Raw genomic sequence first — 18531 nt, 5'->3', positions numbered from 1 at the left:
GATAATGAGGTCACGTGATATACAAGATGAGCTCATACCCAGAACAACATACAGAGATAATGAGGTCATGTGATATATAAGATGAGCTCATACCCAGAACAGAGAGATAATGAGGTCACGTGATATAGAAGATGAGCTCATACCCAGAACAACATACAGAGATAATGAGGTCATGTGATATATAAGATGAGCTCATACCCAGAACAACATACAGAGATAATGAGGTCACGTGATATACAAGATGAGCTCATACCCAGAACATACGGAGCGATTGAGGCCACGGAATACAGAAGACGGGGTCAGAACATATCTTTGGCTTCTCACGTTGATATTACCCAATCACAACTCAACCCCTGGCCCAGTGCATTGTTATATAGAGCAACGTATTGCTATCTCCTCTGGCAGGGAAGGGGTTAACCAATTAACCCACCTACCCACCCACCCCCGTGACTCACGGCGAACTCGAAGCCGGTCACTGGAAACAGAGGTTTTCACTTCCTGGGTCACGGGGTTATACGCTGCACACGTATACGTCCCCTCGTCGTCTTGCGTGGCGTTCCCTATTTGCAGGTTCCCGGAGGGCATGATCAGGTAGTTATCTGTGGGCAGAGAAAGTACAAGCACATTAACAGGGGGGCATGAAAAACGGACAGCAAATAAATAACACTGAATCTCACTAAAAGCTGCTTTGAATTCCTTCACTGTATTGGCCTTCTTCTGGGAGACTGCGCCATGCATCTACTACTCTATCAGTGAAGCCGTAACATTGAAATTGATGGCAGATCGGAAAGTGGGCAGACAGAGTGGGCAAAATGGTTCTGATCTGTTGTAAAACCTGAGACCTTATTTGATCCTCGGCTTCCTCTCGTGCTTGGGATAACCTTATGTCTACCCCAAACATTTTGAATTCCCTTATAGTGTTAACCTCCGCCATCTCTGTTGGGAGACTACTCCTAGTATCCACCCCCCCATTTTCTTAAGAAGTATTTCCTCACATCCGTCCGAGCCTGCCACCCCCATCAGCTTCAGCGCAGGACGTCTTGTTCCAGACCTTTTCTCCGAGATATGCCTCCCTCCTACACCTTGTTGATGCTACTATTCACATATCAGGGTCTACCTTATTCCCTCTCCTACCGTGTCTTCCAGAGAGTACACGTCGAAGTCCCTTATTGACTCGAGATCGGGTTTGAGATCGGGTTTGAGATCGGGTGTGAGATCGGGTTTGAGATCGGGTGTGAGATCGGGTTTGAGATCGGGTTTGAGATCGGGTTTGAGATCGGGTTTGAGATCGGGTGTGAGATCGGGTGTGAGATCGGCTGAAGGAGCAGCTCAGTGACTAAAAGGCACTGACCCTGAAAACAAGGGCGTGTGAAACAGGGCAGCCTGACGGAAACCCCGGTGTCAGCTCCTTGTGACCTTGGGCAAATCACTTTCTACTTTTTGGTGCCTGAGGCACAGGGAGATATTGTAAGCTCCACAGTGACTCCTTATACCTGTAAAAATACTATATACAGCGCTGTGTACACTCTCAGTGCTATACTGCTGTGCTGGGAGGAGAGGCTCAGTGCTACGCTCTCAGTGCTACGCTCTCAGTGCTACGCTCTCAGTGCTACGCTCTCAGTGCTACACTCTCAGTGCTACACTCTCAGTGCTACACTCTCAGTGCTACACTCTCAGTGCTATACTGCTGTGCTGGGAGAAGGAGTGGCTCAGTGAGTAAAGACACTGACTGGCACTGAGTTTGAGGCAGGGGAACCTGGTTCAATTCCTGGTGACGGCTCCTTGTGACCTTCGGCAAGTCACTTTATCTCCCTGTGCCTCAGGCACCAACAGCATAGATTGTAAGCTCTGCGGGGCAGGGACCTGTGCCTGTCAAATGGCTCTGTAAAGCGCTACGTAAAACTAGCAGCGCTATACAAGAACATGCTATTATTATTATACAATAAAAAAAAAAGGGGGGGGGGTGCAGATGCCGGTAAGTCCATGCCAACAGGAACACCACGTGATGTGACGCTGAAGGGGAGATCTGGTGGAGATGTGAGGGAGAGATCTGGAAAAGATCCGAGGATGCTAAGGGGGATTGGGGAGGATAATGAGGGGGGCTGGGGGAGATCTGATGATGAGGGGTGCTGGGGGAGATGTGATGATGAGAGGGAATGGGAGAGACCTGATGATGAGTGGGACTGGGGGAGATGTGATGATGAGGGGACTGGAGAGAAGCTGATGATGGTGATTTGTCACTATGAAAGGGTAGTATGGTGACACAGAACCGGTTGCTAACATTTCGGAATCCCACCACTGTGTGCAAGTCACTGTGCCTCAGCACCCAAAAAATAGATTGTAAGCTCTACAGGGCAGGGACTCGTGCCTGCAAAACTGCCAGCACTACACAAGAAGGAGGAAAAAAAACATCATTAACCCCTTGATAATGGCCCATCCTTCAGGCAGTGAAGGGGTTAACAAAAAGTAACCGCAGCGGGTAGACGTTTGCTGCGGGACATTTGACGTAAGAGAAATGTCATGAGCTGGATGCGGAGTGGAACGCGTGGGCAGAGAGAGCCCCACGGCGATGAGATCCTCGAAGCGCCTGCCTGCTCACTCACCCGTCTCCTCTCTCCTCTTTATTATCCACTTATTTAGATTTTTTTCTAAATCAGTGAAGGCTGTCACACGGCCCGGGTCTGTGCAGCTCCAGGCACGTCCTGGTAGATGAGGTGTGTTTGAGCTCACAGCGAGAGACGGGGGATACGTGAGTAACTGAGCTGTCAGTGCCGGGCAGGACGCCAGGGTTCTGTTTCTCCCAGGACTCACGTGCCAGCACACAGAATGAGGCACGCAGTGAAAAGCAGCGGTACTGGGCATTAATGCTCGGAGAGATGCAGCAAGTTTTGGGGATCAGCAAAGCTGCAACATATTATTATTATTAACAACTTTATTCCATATAGCACTTTTCTCCCAATGGGACTCAGAGCGCGTCACAATTACAGCGCAGCACAAGGTACGCTGCACATAGGAATGTTACAGACACAGGCCCTGCCCAGGTGAGCTTGCACTCTATTATTTTGGCACCGAGGCCCGAGGAGATAAAGTGACTTGCCCAAGGTCACAACGAGCTGACACAAGGTTTCTAACCAGGTTCCCTCGATTCAAGCTCAGTGTCATCGCTACCAGTCAGTGTCTTTACTCACCCAGCCGCTCCTTCAGTCCTAGACAGAAGAAGTAACATTTGGAGTGAAGGAGATTTCACCAGCAACAAAGGGAAGGGTTCTTTACAGTAAGGGCAGTTACAGTGTGGGATTCATTACCCATGGAGACTGTGATGGCAGATACAAAAGATATCTTCAAAAAAAGGTTTTTAGAAAGGAAAGGTATACATGGATATACCAAATAAGTAACATGGGAAGGATGTTGTTCCAATATTGGCAGTCAGGAAGGAATTCATTTTTCCCCTTATGAGATATCATTGGATGATATGTCACTGGGGTTTTCTGTTTGCCTTCCCCTGGATCAACATACTGTAAGTACGGATATAGGACAAAGTATCTGTCGTCTAACGTTACCATAGGTTAAATTTGATGGACATATGTCTTTTTTCAACCTCATCTACTATGTAACTCTGTATCCCTGCTAGAAATGAGTGTAGCGCGCTATAAAAGGTATACAGTAGTTGGGTTGTTTTGCATGTATACAGAGAGCTGGATGTAAGTAAATCAGAGCTTTCGAGAGCTGACAAGTCTGTTATGAGAGCAAGGTCCACCCATCCACCAGTAATGAACTAGTATTTCTGGACCTCTCCCCAGCGCCTGGCCTCCCCCACTCTCACGCCCACGCTGTGTGTGTTTTTGTCATTAGAAAATGGTTGTGAATCTTTAGCTTGCTTGCGGACTCAGATTTTTACTCCCAGCAAGTGGGAGACCCTGTGGAGCTGCAGGGAGAGGCGGAGACGGTCTCCATCTCTCCCTCTCATCGGCAGCTGGGCGTGTGAAGGTCGGACTCACCTCTGGACGTCTCCAGCCACTCCTGCTTCACACTGTAGCGAACCTGAGCTTTGGGGTGACTCTCTGGCAGGTTGCAAGCGATCACAGCCGTGTTACCCTCGTCCACCTCAATCACGTGCTGTGTGTCGAACTTAAAGTCCTGCAGATCTGTGGGAGCAGAGAGATAAGGGGTGAACTGTGAATACATTTCACCACCCAAGTATGTGCGTAGGTTAGAAGCGCATCCGTTTGTGCTAACCAGACAGCCCTGAAATGCATTGTGGGTGGCTATGAAAGCGTTAAACCCTTCACAGCATAGAAGTGGTTAACTCAAAATGTATGAAGGGGGAAGGGGTCACAAGAATCCCCTTCAAACTGGAATGGAAAAAGCAGGCTGGGATAGATCTGGTTTCTTGATGTGACACCTGGCCCCCGCCTGCATGCTGGTACATTTGAGAAATCCATTAGGACCTGTTTTTACAGCAACCTCCCAATATACATTCCACAAGCTCTCTACCTATCAGCCAGTTCACATCAATCAAATGCTTGTGTTCAAAACCCCGGCAAAGTCTTCCACTTCCCCTACCCCTACGGAGGCCCAGTCTCCTGCCATCTCAGACACTCATTCTTTCTGTCATTACTGGCTGGAGATTTCATAGTCTCCCCTTCCAGCCATTACCCTTCCCCGTGAATTGGCAGCTGCTGGTTTTTTTTTTTTTGCCGAGATGGAAAGCAGGCAGAAACCTAGGCCAAGGCCTTAGAGAGGGATCAGCCAATAAATAATTCCTGGCAAAAAGCAGGGGGGGCTCAGATCCCCAGTGGAATCTCACTTCTAGACAAAAGTTGCTCCGTGACCTGGGAGAAGTACAACTGGTTTCTGCTTCTAATTTCTAAGAATCAAAAGCTATTTCTCTCCAGGCAAGAGGCCCTACGCAGTTCAGTCCTACAGTTTAATCGATTGGCTAAATGTGAGTTGACCCCATATTAGAAGTTGTCTATTATTATTTACGAGGTACTTCATGTAAAGAATAGTCCTATTATTATTGTTGTTGTTATGATGGACCCATGTTATGCAGCTCCTACCTTACTCTTTCAGTGCGAGAAGAGCATTGTGCAGTAGGACCCTCTAGCACTGAAGGCGTTGGTTAGACGTGGCCCCATCCTACAAGTCATCATCTTGATTTTGGGGTGGCTCATGCTACAGATCTGCTCTTGAGATGGAGCCATGCTACTGGTTGCTCTCTATTATATGGCTGTCCCATTATATCGCTGTCCTACAAGCTGTGGATGCCCTATGATACTATTCTTAGTATAGGATGGTCACGTTGTCATGTCTTTTGATGTGGTGTGGCTTTATGCTACAAGTTACACTTATATTGGAGCAGACCCATATTATAACTCATGCTATAAGTCACCTATTCATGTAGAGTGGTCCCAGCTTGGAGCATGGCCCCAACTGCGTCATGGCCCTAACTGCGTCATGGCCCATCCTACAGACATTCTTTTTTTGAAGACTGAACACTTCCTAGAGACTGTACCTTATTTTTATTTTTTTTGTAACTTAAATTTTATTAGTTTATAATATTATACAGTACAATACATTACAAAATACATTATGTCATGGTGATTCTCATTGTATCCGGAAGTATAACGTTACTAATATCAGTGGAATAGAACTTTAACCTGTGGTCAGACTGGTGGGCCTAAAGGGGTATCGAGACACGGCTCACTTTCCGGGGTCCATATTATGGTGTCAAACCCCCCTTCTAATTGGGGGGGACCAGGTAGCGGCTGTACCTTATAATGGGAGACCCCCCCCATCCTGCAAGTTGCCTATTACATGTATGGTGGCCCCTTGATTTGGAATGGCACCATGCTACGGGCTGCTCTTTCTGGTACAATGGTTCAATCCTAAAGCCTGTGCCGTATTGTGTGGCATTTGAATCACAGTTCATTCCTACAAGCTTCTCCTTACTTGGTAAATGTGATGAAACCAAGCCCTAATGACATGTCCAAAAAGATGACAGCACAAAGGCAGGAGACTTAAAAACAAACGGAATATGTAGTCGCAGAAAGCCACGATAACATCAGTGCAGGGAGAATACAAATGTTGACCAACAATTGCAGTCCAATTGAGGAACAACCACTTGGCCATGTGGCAATCTCCATCATTTATTTGTATTCAAGTGTAAGAATTCCAGTTCAGTTACATTATTAGATTGTAATTAGGTCTGGATCTGGTATGTAAAACCAGGATGTCACGCATGTTATTATCCTAATTCATAACGACTCTTTTCTATACATATTATATTGCACATATACAGTATGATATTATTCTAATGGCGGTCAATTAATATCTTCTGTAGATTCAGTGACATTAGGGTAGGATTCAAAGTTATAATGGGATTGCAGTTGTGTTGGGTTGTCTGAGCAAGGGGTCCCTGCGGGTAACATTTGAGTGACCATCGACAACCGTGGTTAAAACTGGTGCAATCATAAGAGGCATCATGTTGGATTAACAGGAGTTCTAAGATCTTTCCAGAAGACATGGCATATTTGAGAATAAACTTGTATGGAGGGTGGACAGTTCCTTATCAGATATGACATCCGTTTTGACCTGTAGGACCTTATCTGGTAATAGAATTAGTAGTAGCAAGGGCCGACTAAGGTCAGGTCCCCGCTGGCTACTGCAGCGCCCGCTGTGGCGGATGCTGCAGGGATAAGAGCTGCCGTTTCTGCACCGACAAACTCCTGCTCTCAAAAAAATTGAGATCAGGAGTTGCGACGGAGTGCTAGGCCACGCCCCCCCCGGCGGTTCAGCCAATGAGGGCGAACCTGCCAGGTGACATCACGACCGCGCCCCTGTCACTCCCCCGTCACGCCCCCCCCCCCCGTCTTTCCCCCTACAGCTCTCTGCAGACCGGGGAATTCAGCTGCACGCACCGCCAGCCTCGCAGGCGCGCATGCAGCGCAGGCAGTGGGGCCGTAGCCTAAGGCCTTGTCCCTGCTGCTGCGCACGCAATGGCGTACGCGGCACACACACAGTACAGCCCTCTATGGGGCCGGACCAAGTAACTACCTGTGCGCGCCTGCAGGAAGCATGACCGCCTTTGCCAAAAGACAAGAAATGTGTCTTTTGGCGAGGCGGCCGAGCGCTGGCTACGTCACGGCGACGGCGGTTCAGCCAATGAGGGCGAACCAGCCGTGTGATGTCATGGCCATCGCGACCCTAGGACCGCAGATTGCAGCTTGAACTGGTGCACGCGCCGCCAGGCGCTCCGACGCGCGCGTGCACGCAGTGACTGGGGCCGCAGCCTAAGGGATATTGTCTTGATAAATATCCAGCAGTGTTTAGCTAGTTAGAGAAGAGAGTGATTACACGGAGGAGAAGAGAGTGATTACACGGAGGAGAAGAGAGTGATTACACGGAGGAGAAGAGAGTGATTACACGGAGGAGAAGAGAGTGATTACACGGAGGAGAAGAGAGTGATTACACGGAGAAGGAGACAGTGATTACACGGAGGAGAGAGTGATTACATGGAGGAGAAGAGAGTGATTACACGGAGGAGAAGAGAGTGATTACACGGAGGAGAAGAGAGTGATTACACGGAGGAGAAGAGAGTGATTACACGGAGGAGAAGAGAGTGATTACACGGAGAAGGAGAGAGTGATTACACGGAGGAGAAGAGAGTGATTACACGGAGGAGAGAGTGATTACACGGAGGAGAAGAGAGTGATTACACGGAGGAGAGAGTGATTACACGGAGGAGAGAGTGATTACACGGAGGAGAAGAAAATGTGATTACACGGAGGAGAAGAGAGTGATTACACGGAGAAGGAGAGAGTGATTACACGGAGGAGAAGAGAGTGATTACACGGAGGAGAGAGTGATTACACGGAGGAGAAGAGAGTGATTACACGGAGGAGAGAGTGATTACACGGAGGAGAGAGTGATTACACGGAGGAGAAGAAAATGTGATTACACGGAGGAGAAGAGAGTGATTACACGGAGAAGGAGAGAATGTGACTGCACAGAGAAGGAGAGAGATAGGTTAACATCAAGAGAGACGATATACCACCAAGATCAGACAGAGGGTTTCCACCCAAGAAAAGGAAACCATCTTTGAAGATATTATAACTTATTTGATGCCCCCGCCATTTTTGTACAATTTTTTTTATGTATTTATCTTCAGAATAAACGTGTCTTTTTATTTGCCAAAAACAGAATGCCGAGTTCTGTTATGCTGGAGTAATTATGAAAGAGACATAAAGAAATATTACATCAAGATATAACAGAATCCCCTGTTCAGTTTAGGAGAAGGACAGAATGAAGGCGCTAATAAGAGTGATGAGGAGAAAAGAAATCGCAAAAAACGGCAATAGCGTAATTCTATTTTAAAAAGTGTGTGTGTGTGCCGAGATCCCGCATTTTACGTGAAACTTTTGTCTTTTGTCACAGAAATTGTATTTGTGATGGTGATGTTTTTAATTAAAAATCAAAACACAATTTCAGTGCCAAAACGCAAAGAAGTTGGACTTAGAACGAGCGTTTAGCTATTTGAACTTCTATATTTATAGTAACTGTGAATTCCTTGTGTGTGTGTCAGGGTGTGTGTGTGTGTGTGTGTGTGTGTGTGTGTGTGTGTGTGTGTGTGTGTGTGTGTGTGTGTGTGTGTGTGTGTGTGTGTGTGTGTGTGTGTGTGTGTGTGTGTCAGTCAGTGTGTGTGTGTGGGGGGGGGGGGGAGTCAGTCAGTGTGTGTGTCACCCGATGCCAAGGTAAGGGAATTTACAGAGGCCTTGCGCTGTCCCCTGGCATTTAATTTAAATGTACAGTATAAAGACATTGCATGAACAATTAAAGATAATATAAGTTATAGGCGTAGGTAACAGTTACAGACCAGATTAAAATGTGAGACAGCTTTAGTTATGAAAGAGCTTAGACTGGTGGCGGCTCTGAGAGTCTCCGGTAGACTGTTCCAGTTTTGGGGTGCACGGTAAGAGAAGGAGGAGCGGCCGGATACTTTGTTGAACCTTGGGACCGTGAACAGTCTTTTGGTGTCAGATCTCAGGTGATAAGTGCTGCATGTGGTAGGGGTGAGGAGCTAAAGAGCAGCTTTCTGGTAACAACTCTGCCTTTGAAACCTGGTTCAAATCCCATTGTCCCTTCAGCTTTTCACCTTGGGAAAGTCCCTTTATCTTCCTGCGCCTTCGGGGGCCAAACGTAGAACGGGGGGGTCATTGTGACTGTACACATTCTGCGTAAAGCACGGTGCGGTGTATGCTGTCCGAGCTACAGAAGAAAACAGATGACTTAGATGAAGAATGTTGCTGACCCGACTAAGTGCTGAAACAAATCCTAAAAAGAGGGGGTCGGGGGGGGGGGGGGGGGGGGGGGGGAATAAGTGGCCATTTATAATAACGTCCTAAAATCCTATTTAACATCACTTTGATTCCCCAATAAAATCACTGGAGGATTTGAAGGTTTATGCTGTGAAAGTGAATGCCAGTCACGGAACGGGGCAGAATGTCCTCTGTAATCTCGAGTTTGGAGTTTGAGAGGTTTCTCCTGTCTGCCTTTATCCATCAAGCAACAACCACCAAAAATAATAACACTTCTACGTTCTCATTTTTCTCTCCCAAAGATTTTTTTTCTTCTTCTTTTCACAGCACGTCTGAGGGAGACAAACAACCCGCGGCTGAAACGCTTAACAGATGGAAAAGAACAAGAAAGAAAAAAAAAAAATGCAGAACAAACGGATAGAAGAACCAGTCCAAAAAGTTTATTCCAGGCTGCTTGGCTCTTGCCCGTGTCTCTTCTGATTCTCGTTGTCTGGTGTTCGTACTCTTGGATAAGTCACCATTAAAAAAGGCAAAACTCCTTTGCAGTCAGAGGAACCTGCTACACCCGGGGTGGACAACTCCAGTCCTCAAGGGCAACCAGCGGGTCACGATTTCAGGATATCCCTGCTTCAGCACAGGCGGCTCAATCAAAGACTGAGCCACCTGTGCTGAAGCAGGGATATCCTGCAATCATGTTCTGCTGGTGGCCTCTGAGGACTGGAGTTGCCCCCCACCGTGCTACACATTGCAAGTGAAGGTACCTCCCAGCGCTGGAAGGTGTTGTATGGACCAGCACGGCAGAAGAAATATGGGTTGTAATGGGGGAAGAACAAGAATGACCCCAATAACATTGGAAGCTCAATGGACCCGAAGACAATAAGAACTGTACAGAAGCATTAAGATCTTCTTTTGGGTGGGATTGAATCTTACCCAAGGAAGACGACTACAATGGTTTTGGCTCCAGTGGGAGCCCAGTTGCTTTTCCAAGGCAGCTCACCCACGCTAATGGAAATCTGCCTCCCTCGCATACCTCCTGATTAAAGCAAATCATTCTCTCCCCGTCTCCTGACCAAACAAAAACAGCTTCTCCTGGCAGCCCAGGCCCCGCACCTCCTGAAACCCAAAACTCAGCCTGTTCTTCAGCATTTGGAGATTTTGGGTGAAGGGGGGGGGAGGGAGGATGTGTGGGTCAGCGAGAGGGAGGAAGAGGGAGAGAAGACAGCATAGAAAGGGTCCAGGCTACAAAAAGTCATAAAAATGATTTGCGATGATCATGTTTAATACTTTAGGAATTTCTTGACTTGCTCCAAAACTACAGTAGAGGAGGGGGTGCAGGGGGAACTCGCTTCTGAAAATTTGATTAATCCTGTAAGGCATGCAGGGTGGATCCATCTCTCGCAGCCAGGCGAGCCTTTAACGGTTTGAGTGCCGGTGCATTCAGATTAGGGCAAACCTATATTTATGGGACGGAAGGCGTGTTCAGCATTGTACAGAGTACCCACGGTATGCATAAAGGGCTACTGTCTAATCTAAACATGCCAGCAACGTTCAACCGGGTCAGTGCCAGAGTTGCCTGCAGCGCGTTGTTAGATGGGGGTTATGAAAACATTGGTTTTCCGGCGCATGCGATTAAATGCCTGATTTCTGCAGAGAATTGTAGAGGAACAATAAAAAAAAAAAAATAACATGAACCAGAACATTGATTATTATTTTTTTATGTTTTGTCCAAAAAAAAATTCTTCTTCTTTGTTTTGGAAGAGACACTTGTATTAAACTAGGAAGAATAACGATTGGAGAAAACCAAATGCAAAAAAAGCTTTAGCGAGCAGGAAATGAAAAAGGATTCAGGTCTGCAGTCAAAAAGCAAGAAAGAATTTCACATTTAATCCCAACCTGGCTTCACCGCCCAAGGGGTTTGAGTTTTCTCAACGGCTCTACAGTACTCTGTGTTATTAATATTATTATACCGTTTATTGGTAAAGTGCCAGCATAGTCCGCAGTGCGGTACAATGGGGTGGTGGGGGGGGGGGGTTACAGAGGTTTGATCATTACATCTCTGTTGAGATGACGTCCGTGCACCAAAGTGAAAACGCTCAGCCATCTAACACCTTCTCCACTGTTTTCAACTTCGGTTTCAAAGCGGCTCAAGGTTTTTAAGTCGTTCAGTGAGGGGGTTAAGTTCTGGGGATTTTATATAGGGTATATGGGATTTCTCAAGAGAGCACCTAACCCCTCCGGTGACAGACCCGTCTCTCTCCCATCCCTTCGGGAAGCCACTTGAGGTTTCTCACCCCCTCTTACTCCCAGGTGTCAGTGCCCGAGTGTAATACTTGGTGCAGTGTTATTTCAGCACAAGACAAGAGTTCTATGGTAAGGCTCCAGTCGCACATAGCATCATCTATTAAGCACTACAGTAAGCTATCCAGTATTGCCAACCAATGGGATTGTAGTCCACTTCTGGTTCCCTATATGTCCATTTTCCATAGACATGATGCCGGACAGTTGAGAACAGACATGTCAACGTTCACTGATGTTCTGCGAGTCAATAATTTTGCGTAAATTCCAATAATGTTTCACATCAGCATCTCATAGACTTTAGTGCAGCCTCACTGCTAAAAATTGACACTTACTCAACCATTTATGGAGAGAGAAAAAAATTAGACCAAACCTCCAAATACAGTATCTCCAATTTTGGTCCGTGGAAGTTGACCTCTCTGTGAATGTTCTGGGTTTAACAATGCAAAAAAAAAAAAAGCACAGTTTCCAAATCTCCTGACAACATTTTCAGTCTTTGTTCCATAGTTTATGCACTGTTCCCGTAGCTTCTCCAATTTAGACCCAAGAGAATAAGAGGCATGTGCATCAAGTGCCAGTACGAGGCTTGACGCCGGAATGGGTGCGATGCGGGTACATGGCACATGGGATGCAGAATACAGATCAGATTACTGATGCATACACCTACATCAGGTAAGAATACTGCTCCTTGAGCATCAGCTGGTGATCTGGGGACTGTCAGTAGGAGCAGTTAAGAGTTAAGTGACATGTTGTAACGTGACAAATTGTCATAATCTCCCCTGTCTAATTTGTTGTGTGGGAATAAACTCCACAGGTCTGAGGTGGCGTAAACCTCCTGGCTCCAGAGATCTGCACCAAATGTCAGAAATTAGGTCCATGACAGCAGATAATCTTGTGTCCTCTGACAGAATATCCCTTTCACTACAAATGAAATAACACAACCCACTTTATTGGCAGAGGAGGACCCTCCAGAAGTAAAGGGGTTAAGGGTCATTGGTAAACTTAACAGCTGGACCCCTCAGATGATATAAGAGACTTGATGTTACCACTTCAGTGCCCTGAAGGTCAGCCCCCCGGTGGCCCTAATGACGTAAGTCAAGGCTTTTCCTCATCTTCTAAAGGGTTGACCTTCCTCTTCCGTTGACATAATGGAAGTGAACATTCGATCATGTGATCCCTCAGGAGGAGCTGTGGTCACAGAAGTGGCAAGACCCTTTGGCCTACAAGCGGCTAAGAGAGACTCCCTGACATTTCTCGGAGGCATTTTAGATTTTTCTACTTTCTCCCTGCAAAAAGTTCTCCCCTCTCCACGCGTGCATATGGCAGATGAAGAGACCTCTTCTTTTCCTCCCAAATAGAAGCGAGTGTGGCGTCTATGCCTCTGCTGGCCCAACACTGCTTCAATTGCCTAGGTCTCACTCCTTTTCCTTCCTCGGGACGAAACAAACACCATTTATATATATTTTTTACATTAAAAAAAATCCTAAATCATACAGAAATCCTTAGAGATCTCGCCTTGTTCTCCAGCCCAGTGCTACTCAGAAACAGCCCTTCTACATTCCAGGCTTCAAAGACCCAGCACGGGAGAAGGAGAGCCAACTAAACTGCAAAATATTCCTATTTACATTGGACTCTACCTTAAGCAAATTCATCTCAATTAAGGGCCTCAGGGACGTTTTCCGAAAACCTGATAGGTGTACAAGTGGACGGGCCCCCACTCTGAGACAGAATAGTCTTTGTGTTTTCTTCGGAATGGGTTCTCATATGTCGTTGGCCTACCAGGGATAGGGTAAGAAAAACATAACAGGAGAGGTATAATAACAGAGAAGTGACCTGCTTAAAGAGAAGTGAACAATGCGATACAAGAAGGGACCGACTAACGAGGTCTTCGAGGACCGTTTGTGCCCAATTTCAAACATGTTTTGTTTGCCTCTGTAAGAAGAGGACATTATCCAGGTACATGCGAGTGGTGGGGAGAGCCCACCGGTAATAAATTCATTGAGTTAAATGTGCAGTTCAACTTAGTACTTTGATCCAACAACTTTAGAGGTAAACAAACAGTTGTTGGCCAGATAACTGATGCTAAGAGATTCATTTTAACCATGCATCAACGTATCAAGGCATTTTGCTACATCTATATATTATGGTTTGGGTCGGAGGGGGGCTGAGTTTAAGTGGCAACAGGAGGAGTTGTGTGACACGCATTATTATAGAGGCAGAAAACTCTGAGGCAAGAACACGATGGGACACAAATAAGAGATATACCATGTTCTTTCTGGACCCCCAAGCTTGTTTATATATGCACGAAATATCCAGTCTGACTCCATGCCGTCATCAATCCAGCCCTGGTTTTCTACACCAGACCCCTGTGATCGAAAACGGAGACATGGAAAGAGGGGACTGGTCTATATCCAATGATCACATGGAGTTAGCTTGGCAATACTGTATCAGAGGCCCCTCTAACTCAACAAAGGGGTTCACACATCTATTTATGATGCGGTTCAAAGGTCGAGTAGCCATATCGCTCATGGAGAAACGTTGATTTGTAGTTTGTGATACTTTTTAGGCGGCCGACATTACAGGTCTTCATAGATAAAATGGTAATATTATTATTATTATAGTCCAACTACAATTTAATTGATGAAGAAATCAACTGTTGGTCCCCTAACAAATTAACAGTTCTAACCTGGGAAATTAAAACGCTGCCTCCTCACACAGAGACCGTACACAGTCCATGATCCCAACCATGCTCTGCCTCCAGGCAGCAAAGGGGTTAATAGGAATGAGAACCATACCCTGTGTAATCATATATCTCTCTCATTATACTCCCCCCCCCCCCCCCCCCCCCACCCCCAACTCTCTCCTGCTTGCTCATTTATCAACTCAAAAGCAAAACACTGCCTCTATTCTGCTCAGGAATGTGTTTTCAGAAACTCAATCTCACTCTCCTAGCCTGGGCCAAGTCCCAAAACTCCCAGGGATTAATGACAGGGGCTCCTTTTACCCCCCCCCCCCACCCCCCTCTCAAGGGGGGCCTTGTGTTTCTCCACCTCCTGGTATGTTCACCTGCATGGGGCATTGTTGCTGACCTGCACCAACCCACCCTCCTATACACCGTGTGCTCCTGGGTCTCTGAAGCAGCAGTCCATGGAATGGTCAGAATTCAGCCACCGCTGCCTAACCCTTTCACTGCCAGAGGGTTCGGGCCGTGCGGGGCAAACACCCTGGGCGGGGTTTTTTATCTTCTAGAGAAATATAGATTTCTTCTTCAGGCTCCTCATCCCGATTCTGATCCAGTAAACCCAGCCCTCTCTGCCAGCGAAGGAATTAGGTTACGGGGTAAATCTTTCAAAAGGGTGGAACCGGTCTCCAGGAACAAGCCGATATCTCGTAAATATATACGAAATATAAGCACGTCTACCAAATACAAAGACAACCTGTAGGCGCAGAAGCCTCCAGACGTTCTTGTGACAATGCGAGGCAGCCTGTGGGTGTGGACAGGCTGCACCCATGCACTGTTACGTTGCTTGCTCTGAAGAATACGTATTGTTATATTTGATCTCACTTCTTTTCAAAGCTTAGTAAAGTTCCGAAGGTTTAAAACAAGTAGCCTCTTCGGTTACGTAGTGCGGTACGGAATGTTCTGGGTGTTCTAGACATCAATGTCATTTAACACAGGAGATACAATGTAACTCAATAATCCGGCAGCATAGATACTTCTAACACGGGAGATTTATCACTGCTACAAAAAACGAGAACTTCATACTAAAAACGGCAATCCAAGATGGTGGTTTTTTTGCGGGTGTTTTTTAACATAGGATGGAAGCAGAAGGTCTGCGGAGCTGAACCCCTTTAATTTAAGCTCTAGGGACCCCCTGCTTCCGGAGACACCTACCTCCGTAGGGGTTGCCGGTAGCCGCTCCGTTTTGGCTAGCAGGGGTTCACATAATGGCGGAGTTTCAAAACTCCCACGCCTTGTCGGCCAATAGGAATCCACGACGTCATACAGTGAGGCTTCTTATTGGCCCACGTGACGCAGGAGCTTTAAACTTTGCAGAGATACCGGAACCCACTTTGGTGGTCTGGATCTCGGGAAGCAGGGGGCTCCCGGAGCCGAAATTAATGGGGGTTCAGACTGTCGGCTTCAGATCTATGTTATAAAACAGTCATTTAAAACAAAGCATGAATTGCTCCTCCTGCTGTTAGCAAAGGGTCCTTATTATAGGCAGTACGATACATGGCAGTTGGACAGATAAGATACACGGCAGTTGGACAGATACAATACACGGCAGTTGGACAGATACGATACACGGCAGTTGGACAGATACGATACACGGCAGTTGGACAGATACGATACACGGCAGTTGGACAGATACGATACACGGCAGTTGGACAGATACGATACACGGCAGTTGGACAGATACGATACACGGCAGTTGGACAGATACGATACACGGCAGTTGGACAGATACGATACACGGCAGTTGGACAGATACGATACACGGCAGTTGGACAGATACGATACACGGCAGTTGGACAGATACGATACAAGGCAGTTGGACAGCAGAGAGATGCAGAAGACTGAACATGGCAGCACAGAGAGGAAGACATGATGGAGTCCATTATTTGGTACGATTTACCCCAACTATATCACTGCATAAAAACCTACAAAATGACTGCTTTACATGGAAACATTCAAATGAACGCCGCGTTTTCCCAAGCCGGTGACCCCTGGAGATTTACAAGAGGGGCTCGGGGTGTATATAAAAAGTCGAGGTACTCACTGGCCAGTGTCACGATGGCTGGAACGCTTGCTAGCGCTCCCACTGAAGTCCGAGCGATGCATTGATACCTCCCCACCGTGTCATTGTTCAGACCCGCGATGACCAGTGCCCCCCTGGACACCAGCACCCCAGGGACCTCCCCCTCGGCGTCCAACTCTATTCCATTCAATCGCCAGGAGATGAGGGCGCCGGCGGGCTCTGCCATGCAGCTCAGCGTGACGGAGCCGCCGTATTTCTGAAACGTGGAAAGCGGCTGGACGAGGAACTGCGGGGGTCGTACTGTGGAGAGAAAGAAGCACAGAGGTCAACGTGTGATGGTACGAATGCCGGGGTGGCCAGAAGACAGGACCATTTCAAGCCTGGATAATAGAGACTCTATATTGTCTATATACAGAAAATATATATTTAGCATGTAACTAGTTCAAATAAGGAGTATAGTATTAAGTAAAAAAATATATTGGGGTAGTTAGAAATAGTTAGTTCGTAAAAACAAGACAATAGAGATCGGTTTCAAAGATTAGGAGCACAGTTAATCCAATAGTTACTTAGTGACAGAGATAAAGATGAAAAAAACGGAGCACTACCAAAATGAAAAAAAAAAAACATCACAAGGTGACCCCAATAAAAATGTTGTTTATTGAAGTCTCATGGACAACAAGATAAAATGCACACCACTGACGCGTTTCGCGGTATAGAAGCGCTTTATCAAGGTGTATCACCTCGGACCTTATGCGTAGTGGCAGAACAAGAGGGGTTTGTAAATCAAAGTAAAATGTTGCTAAATGAAGAAATAATTGTTCTAGAGTATCCACAGCATGATTGACTAAGGACATTTGGCTGACAGGGAGAAGCATCGGTGACTGCTAGGTTAAGGAAAGTGTATGCAGATTGGACGCGGATGTAATGGAATTCACAATCATTCCCATCAAGCTGAAGCTGAATCACTAGCAGTACCAAGGATCTCAATCACTACAGATGCCTGCGGAATATATGCACAAGGCAAACAAGACATGCAAAAGCACAATACAGGCATACCCCGCATTAACGTACGCAATGGGACTGGAGCATGTATGTAAAGTGAAAATGTACTTAAAGCATTTTCCCCACTTATTGATGCATGTACTGTACGGCAATCATCATATACGTGCATAACTGATGTAAATAACGCATGTGTAACAGGCTCTATAGTCTCCCCGCTTGCGCACAGCTTCGGTACAGGTAGGGAGCCGGTATTGCTGTTCAGGATGTGCTGACAGGCGCATGCGCGAGCTGCCGTTTGCCTATTGAGCGAAATGTACTTACTCGCGAGTGTACTTAAAGTGAGTGTCCTTAAAGCGGGGTATGCCTGTATTACTCTGACAATCTTCACCAGAATACATAAAATCCAGCTAACTTCTGGAAGGTTATCCACAATATATTCCAGCCTTCTAGCCATCAACAACCAAGTTATATCATTAAGGATTATATTACTCTGACAAACCCCACTGACATTGCAAATACATTCAATGATTACTTTGTGGGGTGTGCTACTAACTTATTAGCTAAACGCAACCCAAACCACAAACATGAATCTCATTCTATGAGTACCCCTGTAGCCCCACAGTCTCCCAACACTGCCCACAATTTTCAATTTGTCCCAGTATCAGAAGAGGAGATTACACAAGCACTCCTCAAATGAAAACTAAGCAGCCAATGTGGACCTGATTTACTTCAATCTAAGTTTCTAAGACTTGGTGCCCGAGCCATTGCCAAACCAATTGCTTCCATAGTCAACTCTATTCTGTCTGCAGGCCATATCCCTAAGACCTGGAGTTGTTCCAATCTTCAAAAGTGGGGACAAAACCACTGTCTCAAACTACAGACCAATCTCTCTTCTCCCAATTCTATCCAAAGTCATGGAAAAATGTGTCCACTCCCAATTAAGCGATTTCTACACCAAGACAAATTTCCCTAGCCAATTCCAGTCTGGGTTTCGTCCCAAACACTCCACCGTAACTACCCCGCTAAAAGTTTGCAATGAAATCGCGTCACGTGACGGCTCTTGAACAAATCAAATTGCGGGAATCCCGCGATGCTGCCGACCGGCGAACTATAACTTTCGCCGGTGGCGACGGGTGACGTCACCCATCGTGTCG

General features: G+C 46.5%; 1 protein-coding gene across 3 annotated transcripts in view; it reads right to left on the bottom strand.

The window, feature by feature from the left end:
* Positions 1-18531, bottom strand: part of BOC (BOC cell adhesion associated, oncogene regulated) — a 112230-nt gene that overhangs the window by 35290 nt on the left and 58409 nt on the right. For all 3 annotated transcript variants that reach the window (XM_075592862.1, XM_075592861.1, XM_075592863.1), the window contains 3 exons: positions 16397-16675; positions 3999-4145; positions 456-599 (listed from right to left, as the gene is read on the bottom strand). In XM_075592862.1, the coding sequence (XP_075448977.1) occupies positions 456-599; positions 3999-4145; positions 16397-16675 (570 nt within the window). The remainder of the gene's footprint in view (positions 1-455; positions 600-3998; positions 4146-16396; positions 16676-18531) is intronic.

The sequence above is a fragment of the Ascaphus truei genome, chromosome 3, assembly GCF_040206685.1.
Source record: "Ascaphus truei isolate aAscTru1 chromosome 3, aAscTru1.hap1, whole genome shotgun sequence".
In the NCBI taxonomy this organism is placed as follows: domain Eukaryota; kingdom Metazoa; phylum Chordata; class Amphibia; order Anura; family Ascaphidae; genus Ascaphus; species Ascaphus truei.
Note: the sequence above shows the minus strand (reverse complement) of the source record. Positions and strands in the feature narration are given on the sequence as shown.